This window comes from Misgurnus anguillicaudatus, chromosome 7, assembly GCF_027580225.2.
Source record: "Misgurnus anguillicaudatus chromosome 7, ASM2758022v2, whole genome shotgun sequence".
NCBI lineage: Eukaryota > Metazoa > Chordata > Actinopteri > Cypriniformes > Cobitidae > Misgurnus > Misgurnus anguillicaudatus.
Genome location: NC_073343.2, coordinates 41,414,395 through 41,427,614, shown reverse-complemented (window position 1 = coordinate 41,427,614; position 13,220 = coordinate 41,414,395). Strand labels below are relative to the sequence as shown.

At 38.6% G+C, this 13,220-nt stretch overlaps 2 protein-coding genes across 11 annotated transcripts in view; one reads left to right on the top strand and one right to left on the bottom strand.

Annotated features, from left to right (window-relative positions):
* kif28 (kinesin family member 28) overlaps positions 1–2,930 on the top strand; it is a 44,627-nt gene extending 41,697 nt beyond the window's left edge. For all 10 annotated transcript variants that reach the window (XM_073870004.1, XM_073869998.1, XM_073870002.1 and 7 more), the window contains one exon: positions 1,277–2,930. In XM_073870004.1, the coding sequence (XP_073726105.1) occupies positions 1,277–1,435 (159 nt within the window). In that variant the 3' untranslated portion in view covers positions 1,436–2,930. The remainder of the gene's footprint in view (positions 1–1,276) is intronic.
* Positions 2,669–12,641, bottom strand: LOC129417154 (saccharopine dehydrogenase-like oxidoreductase). Its single transcript, XM_055171635.2, has 12 exons — positions 12,362–12,641; positions 10,432–10,544; positions 10,134–10,214; positions 9,903–10,032; positions 8,602–8,651; positions 7,195–7,325; positions 6,968–7,085; positions 5,526–5,645; positions 5,387–5,443; positions 4,610–4,721; positions 4,415–4,496; positions 2,669–3,331 (listed from the first exon to the last, which is right to left on the bottom strand). The coding sequence occupies exons 1-12, from the start codon at positions 12,558–12,560 to the stop codon at positions 3,241–3,243; spliced, it is 1,284 nt and encodes a 427-aa protein (XP_055027610.2). The 5' UTR covers positions 12,561–12,641; the 3' UTR covers positions 2,669–3,240.
* Positions 12,642–13,220: the final 579 nt, after the last annotated feature.

The window sequence follows — 13,220 nt, the reverse complement described above, 5'->3', positions numbered from 1 at the left end:
TTTGTGAATCTGGGGGAAAATATTCAAGGCCCTGGGAAGTTTTTGAAAATATACATACATAGATTCAGGTCATTGAAAGTGCTTTAATCTATTTTATGCAAGAAGTTTTCTGGAAAAAAATCCATATTATTCCCTGTGTAGTGTAGGATAATATCATAAAAGTTCTAGACTTTTTAAGAACATGTGCTAAACTGTTCGCTTTAAATGCTTATATCTTCTGTATGCGAATGTTGATTCATACCAAATTTTTTTGCATAATTGTGACAAATGAAAACGTGACATAGATATATACACTAGATGTCGCCTTGGGGCTCTGAGCATGCGTCAAAACCGCCGCCATCTTAGAACAGGGGTCTTGTCATAGGAAGTAGCTAGGTAAAGCTGCTATCTCCGCCTGTACTTCGAATTCATGAACGATGCCAGACTTTTGTGCTGCGTATGGATGTAAGGGCTACTAGCACTATGCATTACAGTTAGAAAAAGTAAATTTTCATAAAATTAAAACTTTTATTTTTTCCTGTACTAGATGCTAAATACACGTCTGACTGTTGAAACGAACCAACAGAAAACCAAGAAATTCGTGTTCATGACGATTTATGGTGATTTTATTTCTGTTACACCATTTGCCTACAATGACGCTGATGCGGGATTCCCCTGTTTCAAGATGGCGGCTCTAGTTCACGCATTCGGTCCAATGAACTGCCGTAGCCAAGGCGACATCTAGTGTACATATCTATGGTTCCATGAGAAGGGAACGAGACGCTGCGTCTCCCTCCCCATACTTCCTGCGTCCCTGAAAAGCCGTCTTTGGCAATATTTCAGATAGCGATATACTTCCTTGCTCCCACGTCACCCTGTCTTTGTCGTTAAGCTTCACCATTGGTTGAACTTGATATACACATTCAGACGCACTTACCCCTGGAAGCGTCCACAAAGTGTCACCTCAGTGACGCAGCGCAAGTTCCCTCGAAAGGGAACTGTAACAATGTATCTTAAAAGGTAACATGATGTAACCTTGCTCTCACTTCAAATGTGTCCCCACATTTAGTCCTTGAATTTGAGGGTATTGGACCTGGAAAGTCCTTGAAAGGTCCTTGAATTTGAAGTTAACTAAAGTGTGGGAACCCTGCAGGTTGCAAGGGGTTGTATAAATGTCAGAATAATTTTATTTATGCAAATACCAGAACTCTTTTGACTGTATATGCATTGGCCTGTAATACAGATGTAAGTGTTGAGATCATATATATATCTACATATTGTGTTTATGGCTCTGTAGGAAGAAGCAGATCTGCTGGGTCTCAGACTGTTTGTGGATGAACATGCGTATCTCCTAAAGGACTTTGCCGAGCAGCTGGAACAGTGTGTCACGACTCTTAAACAAGATGTGGCTGCTATTGTGCGCAGAAAGAGAGAGAAGTCAGGGATTTGGTCCTAACTGCTTAAAGTCCACATGTAGTCGGTAATTTTATCACTTAAAACTCATCTTTGAGCATCATGATAGCGTATGTAAAAGTTTTTTTCATGTGACAGTAACTTCTTCTTGCTTTAAAACGGCTTGAATGTAACTCTAAACTATGCCTTATTTAATATACACGGAGCTATGAATATGAGAATTAGTAACCGCCTCAGACCATAGATATATTTGTAAATAGATGCTACATTCTGCAGTTTCTAACACATAACTGTTAAATCCGTATTGATTACTCAAACTCCTGATCCACTCGTTCAACTGTGATTGGTTACATGTTTCTGACGTTTGAAACAAGGGCAATTTTAAACCCCTTTTTTGAGACTGTCTTTGGAAAATTTTATAGAGAAAATACTCATACTGATGAATTTGCACATGGTTTGTCTTTAAGTATATTAAAACACCACAAAGATACATAAACAATAAAAACTATTTTTTTCCCAAGGGAACTTAAACCTATCAACCCAAATGAACCTGTGTAGACCTATGAGCATGCTTATTGTTGATTACAAGATTTACCCGATTAAATTTTTTCAGTTGGGCAAATATTTGCTTGCCTTCTCGAATCATTAACACACTGATTTAAAAAATGTTAAAATATGTTCAGAGTGGGAAAATATTAACTATTTTTTAAACAGAAGTATATAGTAATGATTAAATAGCAGACAGTTAACTCTTTCGCCGCCATTGACGAGATATCTCGTCAATCAAGAGAAAACGCTTCCATGCCAATGATGAGTATTTCCGGCTTTCCGCAATACCGCAATTATCCATCAGGTGGCACCCTTCCGCAACTTTTTAAACCCGGAAGTATTGCCTCTGGCAAGCGGCTGCATGTCCGTGTCTGTTTTAAAGGTCACTCTGAATGGGATCTCTATGAAAAGTCCGTCACAAAAATGGAATTATCTATTTGCTCAAAATGTGGTGTTTTTGCAGAAACCTACCCATATTCAAAAGCTGACTACAAAAGAACTACTGAAGGTAGGATGAAAGTTTTTTTTTAAAGCAGAGGGTCTGTTCTTTCATTTGGTGTATTGTATGTTTAAAGAAGAACATTTTCTGGAAGGCATTAAACTTTTGTGAAAATCATGAAAAACGATGGCGCTGGCTGGCAACTTCAACTTTAAAAAAAACGCTGGCAGCAAAAGAGTAAATACAGTAAGTTATGTGTTAAGGTAGTCTTACATGCTGAATGCAGTCTTTAATACAACTAATGCTTTTATTCCAGAATACTGCATGATATATTTATTTGGTTAGAAACAAACCAGAATAACAGCAGGCAATAAGAGAAACAAACATTTATCTAGCACATTGGTTCCAACAATAATGCTAAAAAAATCCTGAAAATTGCATGTTCTTGAATTAGTTTCAGTATTCTGCAAGTTGTTGGCTACACATGTACTCATGACAACATTACAAAAGCTAGTTTTCGTTTTACACATTTATATTTTCTTTCAACTCTTTTTTTTTTAGAGATGTCTGTCATCTGTATTAATATTTTGTACTTTATAAAACAACAAATGGGAAATGATTATGATGATTAAATAGAAAAAGTGTGCCACACTCATATAGTGCAAATTCTCAGCCAATGGAGCAAAGTGCATGCTAATAAATCCAGCCCGGTCTACTGTGTGCAAGCCAGGACACTAAACTGGAAAACAGCAATGCTGTAAATGAGCCGAGAAAGCTACAATATAGATTTCTCTATGTTTGAGCAAGCAGATGAACCGGTGTCTTAGAAGTCATAGGGGTCCAGAATCATTTTATACCACTTAAAGCACAGAGAACTGGATGCCGTGTTTGTTGAGGCGGTCGATGAGAGTGGTCTTGGCGAATGTCGCACCTGGAGTGTACACACCGCCTCTGTGAATATTAAACCAATAAAATATACATTCAATGAAATGTGAATGTTAAATAATCTATGAAGAAACAACATGTGACCCTGTCTGTGAAGGCCAGGCTAAAGTCTCAATCTTATTTTGAGATTAGGAACATCAAAGTTTGATTTCAATCTTTAAAGGGACACTCCAGTTTTTTGGAAAATATACTCATTTTCCAGCTCTCCTAGAGGTAAACATTTGATTTTTACCGTTTTGGAATCCAATCATCCGATCTCCGGGTCTGGTGCTAGCACTTTTAGCATAGCTTAGCATAATTCATTGAATCTGATTAGACCATTAGCATCGCCCAAAAAAAAATAACCAAAGAGTTGGGATATTTTTCCTTTTTAAAACTTGACTCTTCTGTAGTTACATCGTGTACTAAAACCAACAGAAAATTTTAAGTTGTGACATGGCTGCAGAAGGCACAATGATATTACGCAGTGTCCAAATATAGCTCCCTTGGTAACTTTCAATGGCAGGGGACTAGTTTTGGGCACTGCGTAATATCATTGTGCCTCCTGCAGCCATGTTACGGCAGCAAAGTCCTTGATTATTACGCCAGAATGAGAGGATAGTTCCTAGCCGTATCGGCCTAGAAAATTGCAACTTTTAATTTTCTTTCGGTCTTAATACACAATGTAACTACAGAAGAGTCAAGTTTTAAAAAGGAAAAATATTGAAACTCTTTGGTTATTATTAGCGCGATGCTAATGGTCTTATCAGATTCAATGAATTGTGCTAAGCTATGCTAAAAGTAGTAGCGCCAGACCCAGAGATCGGCTGAGTGGATTCCAAAACGGTAAAAATAAAGTCAGGTGTTTGACTCTGGAGGAGCTGGAGAGTGGGTATGTTTTCAAAGAAGTGTAGTGTCCCTTTAACACAGCCTTACTCTGTCAATATTAAATATATAAAGTTTATAGTTAAACAGAATGTTCTTTATATTATGAAGGATGATTTTATGTAGAAAACACAATCACACAAACATTTGCTTTTTAGCATTAACAGAAAGTAAACCTGAAGACCCTAAAGTGTATGCATTCGGTTATATACCAGCACTACTCACGTTTTAGGCAGGGATTTGGATTCATTCAGCATTGTAATGGCTGCCTGAACCATTGCGAGTGGTGTGGCGACATATCCAGCTTCTGGAAAACAGCAGACACAAGCTTACAAGTTCTATACATAAAGTCAATACAGCTGTAAATAGAGATGAGTTATATGGATTCACACTAATATAAGGCAACGGTGAACAAGGTACCTGGTCCCTGGACAGTAGTGCGGATTTTAGCGTTGGGTTTTCCTTCGGTGGGGTCAACACCTTCAGTGTAACCCTCACCAAAAAATCCAAAGCGGAAAGAAGAGCCCTCCATCTGCAGATATCACAATTAAAATCATGAAGATGGAGGAGGGCTGCAAAATGTTTAACAATAGCTGCGTTTCCATAACCCTTCAAATTGTGCAATTAAAAAAGCGCCCAATGAAAAATGTCAATTTTGCATAAATTCCCATATATAATCGCAAAACCTGCATTTCGAAAAAAGGAATATTACACAAAATAGTCCACATTTATAGGTCGCCTGATATGCGTTAAAGTCACATGATCTTTCTTATATGGAGCGGTATGTCTGATTGGAGGACAAGACAGAAGAGGTGTGTTTGACTGCATGCGGCTTCACAAGAACTGACAAGCGTATGACATACAGGGTGCAATTCGGTAGTCGAATGCTTTGTATGCTTTTTAGTCGCTCTCACAGTATTTTGATGTCATTGGGATTTTGTTCCACGCAGTACTGTATGACACATTCGTTTCAATGGTTTTGGGAATGACTTATCGTGATAAGAAAATAGCGTTTTAGTCGCATAACATTGGGTAATGGAAACGTTGTCATTTCACAATAGTTTTTTGTTGACATTTAGAAAATAACGCTAAAGTTGTGTTCAAATCCTTAATGGAAACGCAGCTAGTGACCCTTATGTTTTTCAAACAGGACCGAGCTGATAACACACTAGATGATGATATAGGTATATGTAATACCTGTTTCCTAGTTGGACCCGCTTTGGAGAAGAAGCCGAAAGAGAAAAATTCTGGATACTACAGAAATAAAGTAAAAATTTTAAGTTAAGAATTACATTAACATCGGTATTTCAGAATAACATGAAATGTTAAGTTTTACCTTAATGAGGAGATTTCTCCCAAAACTGAACTTCACGAGGAGCCAGAACATCATTCCAGCAAAGAGGAGTTTAAAAAGGTTGGAAATGCCACCAACACCAGCATACGCCCCATACTGAACCTGTGTAGGATACATACAGCGAGTCAATACCAAGCGTGCCGCACAAGCCCTGAAAAGTGAAGCCAAAACGTCTCGATTGCCCCCCCCAGTGATTGGCCCTAGTATAAGACATAAACCCCGCCTCCCCCATGTTATTCAATTGGACTTGAGACCAACTATCTTTTTTCCGAAGCTGGTTTCTGTCATATACTGTAGTTTTTATCACGCTGATGTTAATTCAAGTGTTTGTTTTTAAAATAAGTTTGTTTTTAGTTAGTTATTTAATGCTATAAAAACGGTGGTGTGGCGTCATGATTGACAGCTGTGATATGCGCATTCTGCGAGGGCGGGGCCTTGATTTCGCAGCTTTACTTCCTGCTCACTACTGGTCCCGAAATCGCTACTGCGCAGACTCAAGACCCATGAAGATGCCAGCACCATATCGGGACACTGGCGGCTTCAGTTTTCACCAATGGAAGAGAGCGAACGGGCGGCGACCATCTTTTTTTACAGCCTATGGTCAATACTCGCATGGCAATGATCCTGAGATAGTAAGACTTATGGCAAAGTAAGAAATGCCATTGCCTTTTTTTGGGACCCTAAACCACAATCCAGTTAAGGATATTTTTTTAAATTGAGCTTTATACCTAATCTGAAAGCTGAAAAATAAATAGGCTTTATATTTATGTATGATTTGTTAGGATAGGACAATATTTGGCTGAGATATAAGTATTTGAAAATGTGGAATCTAAAATATTAAGAAAATCGCCTATGAAGTTGTCCAAATATAATCCTTAGCAACACATGTTACTAATGATAATTACATTTTTGATATATTTATGACAGTAAATTTACAAATATCTTCATGGAACATGATATTTACTTAATATCCTAATGATTTTTGTCATAACAATTGTGAAAATTTAAACCCATACAATGTATTGTAGGATATTGCTACAAATATACCCATGCAACTTATTACTAATTTTGTGGTCCAGGGTCACATATTTCATTTGATGTAAATGACAGAAATACATATTTACGGTTGTGGACATAATTTTTAGAAAACAGAAAAATTAGATCTTTATTTTGCCCATCCGTACAATAACCATAATACTGTTTGCAGTCAATGTAACCTTTGTCGTACCGCCCCAAAAACATGCAAATGTTTCAGGGGCCATCAGTATTTTCAGATACTAGTTGGACTAGTTCAGCTTCAGTCCAGTTAAACAGGTTCAAGTTTGAATCTTAACTGACAGTTTCAATTTATACTCATGCCTGGGAATGGTTGCTGAGAATTCTGGGAATACAGGGTGGTTAATAATAAACTGATGAAGACTAACCGGAGTCTCGTTGAGTTCCTCATGTAGGTAACGTTGGGTTCTCTTCACCACTGATGGATCGGTGCCCATGAAAGGAATGGCATACTGCTGTACCTCATTACTAAAAAACAGCGCTCCTCTGTCGAAACACGACATCAGGACAGTTTTGGTTAACAAATTCATTGTAAATATTACTATAATATCACAGTTCTTACAACTGTGAAGATACACAGTTTTGTTTGTTGTACCTCCTTTTCATTTTAGCCCCCACCACAGGCAGAGGCTTGTGACCAAACTTCTTTCTAAGGCTCCGCAACTTGTCGCTGTCGGCAAGGCCGTAAATGGCCGACTGCCAGGTGCCATCATGGATGCATCCTCCCTCCGGCAACACACGAGAATATGAATCAGCTGAGACTTCAACACAAAAGCCTTTTTAAAGTGTTCAGAATTTTAATTCTTTGGTGTCCACTTTTATAAAAAACTGATAATTTACTTGCTCCCATGTCATCCAAGGTGTTTATGTCTTTCTTTGCTCAGTCAATAAGCAACCAAGCCCTTTCAGGAAAACATTCCAGGATTTTTCTCCGTATAGTGGAATTTATTGGACCTCAACAGTTTCCGGTTTCAACGCAGTTTCAAAGGACTCTAAACGATCCCAACTGAGGCATAAGGGTTTATCTAGTGAAACAATTGTCATTTTCACACAAAAAAATGTAAACCACAACTTCTCGTCTTGCACCAGCCCTGTGACGCGCCAGCGCGACCCCACGCATTACATAGTCACGTCGAAAGGTCACGCATGACGTATTCAAAAATACCGCTCCAGTGTTTACAAGTGTGGAAAAAGAGGACCGTTACGACGTTGTATGTGGAATGATACTAATTAAAGCAACACTAAAGAGTTTTTGCTCTTTGCTCCCCCTACAGGTTAGAAGCGGAATTGTTCATTACCACTGTCGTAAATACTGTAGCATAGCTGGCTCTGACTGGATTGTAGGTCTGCCTACAAGTTTTTGAAGTTTTCACTTGAACTACAGATCTGCGACCCGCTGGTTGGAAACTTCTTTAGTGCGGTTTTGGCCGATAGAGGGCTGCAAAGCGAATGTGAAAGTGCCGTTCACCCTGTTTCGAGTGGATGAAATACTGAAACTTTTTTGGAAACGTTATTTTAAGGTAAAAAAAACTCTCTGGTGTTGCTTTAACATCTTTTTGTCAGTTTAATATGGTCTGCAAGTGTGCGTTTCACATATGTAACGCGTGACCTTCCCACATGATAGTACGTAAGGTTGCGCTGGTGCATCACACGGCTAGTGCAAGACGAGAAGTTGCGGTATAAAAGGACACATTTAATAATTTTTTGGTGAAAATGACAATCGTTTTGCTAGATAAGACCCTTATGTCTCGGTTGGAATCGTTTAGAGTCCTTTGAAGTTGCACTGAAACTGCGATTTTAAACTGCATTGAAACTGAAAACTGCTGAGGTCCAATAAAGTCCAATATATGGAGAAAAATCCTGGAATGTTTTCCTCAAAAACTTAATTTCTTCTTAACTGAACAAAGAAAGACATAAACATCTTGGATGACAAAGGGGTGAGTAAATTATCAGATTTTATTTTTATGTAAGTGTAGTAATCCTTTAATTAGAAAACACTGACCTCCGGTCCTGCGCTCGCAGTCAAAAAGCTTTCCACGGCTGTTAGTGTTCCTGTTAACAAATAAAACAAATCGATGCTTAGAAAACAGCTGAAACAGATGACACTACTAAAAGACTTTATGCAATGAGATAGCAAGATAGGGCACGTTTAAAAGAAAGTAAATTAACTCTTTGCAGTCGTGAATACACTCACCTAAAGGATTATTAGAAACACCATACTAATACTGTGTTTGACCCTTTCGCCTTCAGAACTGCCTAAATTCTACATGGCATTGATTCAACAAGGTGCTAAAAGCATTCTTTAGAAATGTTGGCCCATATTGATAGGATAGCATCTTTCAGTTGATGGAGATTTGTGGGATGCACATCCAGGGCACGAAGCTCCCGTTCCACCACATCCCAAAGATGCTCTATTGGGTTGAGATCTGGTGACTGTGGGGGCCATTTTAGTACAGTGAACTCATTGTCATGTTCAAGAAACCAATTTGAAATGATTCAGCTTTGTGACATGGTGCATTATCCTGCTGGAAATAGCCATCAGAGGATGGGTACATAATGGTCATAAAGGAATGGACATGGTCAGAAACAATGCTCAGGTAGGCCGTGGCATTTAAACGATGCTGAATTGGCACTAAGGGGCCTAAAGTGTGCCAAAAAAAAACATCCCCCACACCATTGCATTAATGAGAAATTGAACAGGTGTTCCTAATAATCCTTTAGGTGAGTGTATATTCACAATTCACAACCTCGGGTACCTTATTGGTTTTTACAAAATTTACTGCAAGATTCAAGTATGACAAACTTTCCATAAAAACGATTTAAAGGGCACATCCAACTTTTACAAGATGTTTGAAGATAAATGTGTGTTGGCAGTGTGTGAACACAACTACCCTACAAAATCCATCCTATCCTTTTTAATGACCATTAATCCAAAGCAGTATCATTAGACATGCTGTTTTATTTTCTTGTTAATGTGATGTCACACTGGTAATGCTCCACCCACAGCCACTGACTGACCGGTTAATTTTACACAAAAGCCTTCTAAATGTGTTTCTTAGCACATTCTCGCGCTAATGTGGCTAAAAAATGATTGTCTCAAGATTGTTTTATAGAAATCAGATCTATTTTTAACCAAAAGTGCTCACTGTCTGTTAGGGAGGGAGGACCCGTAGCTCATTTGCATTTAAAGGTATAGACACAAAAATTGTGCTTTTTTGTTGTTCATCTCACATGTGCCCTTTAAGCAAATGCATTAGGTGATATAACTAGAAAATGCAGTCTGTGACACGTAAACAATCACACCTTTAAACTGGTCCCTGGTATAAATAACACCCATGTCTGCAGGAATGGAGTCGAACCCGCAAGCTCCCACAATGTAAACACCCTTTTCAGCAGCCTGGTTATGGTAGTTCAGCTGCATACTCTCCAGAAACTACAGTAATATAAAAAAAACATTTTGCATGATGAGCCAAACATTTCATTCATTTGAATAAAATCAGATTGTAAATGTGACTGATGATGATGATGTTTGACCTGTGGTTCTCCGCTGATGTCGAGGTAGTGGGCTCCATTCTCCACACATGCCTTGACAACCGGTTCACCAAAGAATCTGTACTGTAAGGACAACAAATCAAATATAATGTATGGTGCAGGCAACAAAAGTATGATCAAATTATGCAAAATAACATCAAATTGCTTTGTAATGTGATAAGTAAATCCATAATATAATGATAAAGCGTATCAGGAAGGTTTTAATGTTCCTTATACAATATGGAAGCCCTAATATTGGGGCCGGGGTTTTGTTCATCTTTAATATCGTGTGCATACTTACAGGCCCCACACAGTTCAGCACAATCACCGCTTGTTTGCACAAAGCAGCCAACGAGTCCGGTTCACCGACATCCGCGACAATGACGTCCACTTCTGACGCCAGCTCGGGCTTACCTGAAAACAATGTTAAAATTTTCAATTTTGGGTGAACTATCACTTTAAATCATAATCTAATTTGGGGCATCAAAGTTTAATTTTAGAAAATCAGAAAATGACTTTAGGTGGATTTATACCAACGGGGTCACATATCTTAAATAACCTTATTCAAAATCAATAAAATGCTGGCTTTGATTTGACGTAAAATCTAAAAATAAAACAACATCCGAGTCGACCGATTCAAAGCTACAGAATCAAAAGCACAGCTGTGTGCTGTAATATGTCAGTGGAAGACAATTTTCCATCAGCTGTTCAGGATTAATCAAAACCGCCCTGGAGACTGCCGTCCCAACACTAAAAGGGCATTGTCTGAAAAAATGCAAGTACATTATCCAAGCAAAACAAGGGGATGCAGTGTCCCTACAGCTGGGCATTTATTTGTTAAAGGGACACTCCACTTCTTTTGAAAATAGGCTTATCCTCCAGCTCTCACAGAGTTAAACAATGGATTTTACCGTTTTGGAATTCATTCAGCCGATGTCCGGGTCTGGCGCTAGCACTTTTAGCATAGCTTAGCATAATTAATTGAATCTGATTAGACCATTAGCATCACACTCAAAAAAAATCAAAGAGCTTCAATATCCTTCCTACTCAAAACCCGACTCTTCAGCAGCTACGCCGTGCACCAAGACTGACGAAAAATCAAAAGCTGCGATTATACTCTCATTCCGGTGCAACAATCAAGAACTCCGCCGTCGCAACATGGCTGCAGCAGGCGCAATGACATTACGCAGTGACCGAAAATAGTCCCCTGCTATTTAAAGTTACCAAGGGGACTACTTTCAGGTGCTCCGTAATATCATTGTGCCAGTTGCAGCCATGTTACGACAGCAAAGTCCTTGATTATTACGCCAGAATGAGAGTATAGTTCGTGCCATATCTGCCTAGAAAATCACAACTTTTAATTTTCCGTCGCTCTTAGAACATGATGTAACTACAGAAGAGTCAAGTTTCAACCAGGAAAAACATCAAAAACTCCTCTATCATTCCTGAGCGTCATGCTAATGGTCCAATCAGATTCAATGGACCACGCCAAGCCATGCCAAAAGTGGTACCGCCAGACCCGGAGATCAGCTGAATGGATTCCAAAACTTTAACTCTAGGGGAGCTGGAAAAATAGCATATTTTCAAAAAAAGTGGAGTGTTTCTTGAAGCTTGCAGTAGGAAAATCAGTGTGGGTCAAAGTCAAGTCCAAATCAATAGTGTGAGGTCATCACAACCCTCCACGCATTTGCACAACTTTGCCAAGTTATCTATTCTTATCTGCCAAAAGACCATAAAGGGTTAGAAGGTCTTTCAAGTGTCATACATGATCAAATTTAGTATACTTTATTGATATGCACATGCAGGTTTAAAACAATTATCAGTTACAAATCCTTAACTGTCTTGCCACATTATGAGATAAGGATCAAGACTATCTATACAAAATAGCAACATGTTAACCACAGTTAATGCTACAGTTATTCACTATATATATATAATTAATTACAGTAATGCATTATATATTAATTTTGGGTTAGCCACTACTGTCATCCCAAAATAAATTCAAACAAAGATTTTGAAGGCTTACACTTTTTTTTAAATCAAATGTCATATCAAAAAAAATCATAATTTCAAACGTAGCATCTATATAAGTTTGACAGAAACTATGTTGCCAAGATGATTTCTTTGATCACAAGCTAATTAAATTGTGCTAAAACATGCTGAAATGACATCTCATAAGTTGTTATTTTGTTAAAGACCACAAACAGAGGGACAAGTGTGTCTCTACGCACTGAGAACTGCGGCGGCCTGCTCGAGAACTTTGTCCAGTTTGGCTTTGCTTCTCCCGGCTATGGCCCACTTCAGAGTCCCCTTCGGGCCTTCGGACGCGGTGCGGGCAACTTCCTCCACTACGAACTGTCCGGTAAAACCAGTAGCCCCAAAGATGATGATGTGGTAGGGTCTGGCGGAGGATGTGCTGAACGATGCCATTGCGCTGTGTGCTGCTGATCGTCTCGTATAAACACTGACCACGAATCAGCGTGCAGACGCGCCTCTAACGGGCGCTACTTCCGTATTGAATTGGTTCACTCAAGAGGATCAATAATGCGCGGATTTATGCGCAGCCTCTGACGTGCAAAAATTAAACACGGACACTTTATTAAAACCGTTTAGGCGTAATGACAATATGAAAATTAAACGAGGAAAAGATGGACACTTTATTAAAACTGTTTATCACATTTATATTTATAGGTAAGGATGGTTTGTGTTCATCAAAATTTGGCGTATAGTTTGCGTCGGTGGTACGCATAACGACTCCTAACAACACAAGCCTGTGTGGTGTCAAATCATCTCGTTTCTGATTGGTCTACACAGATTATAGGCGAAGTTTGCTTTGGGATAAATGGTTTTATAAGATTACAAATTACTTGTTGTGTTTTGCTTGTAATTTATTTTTAATGAGTCGTCAAAGAGCAGTTGATAAACGCGTGTGTCAGTGACAACATTTTAATTTTTAAATTGTATTATATTTAAAACACACAGGTTTCCTGGACAGGGTTTAGATTAATCCATGGCTAGGTCTTAGTTAGTTAAGGAGATTTAAGTAGTTTTTACAAACAAACCTTACAAAAACAATACTGGTGTGCATAT

Bases quoted from the DNA above. Each gene is read 5' to 3' on its own strand.
- LOC129417154 (XM_055171635.2), bottom strand. From the start codon at position 12,560: ATGGCATCGTTCAGCACATCCTCCGCCAGACCCTACCACATCATCATC. The intron at 5,444-5,525 runs GTAAAACTTAAC...TTATTTCTGTAG, and splicing joins GGAGAAATCTCCTCATTAAG to TATCCAGAATTTTTCTCTTT. The intron at 4,497-4,609 runs GTACCTTGTTCA...GCTGTTTTCCAG, and splicing joins CACTACTGTCCAGGGACCAG to AAGCTGGATATGTCGCCACA.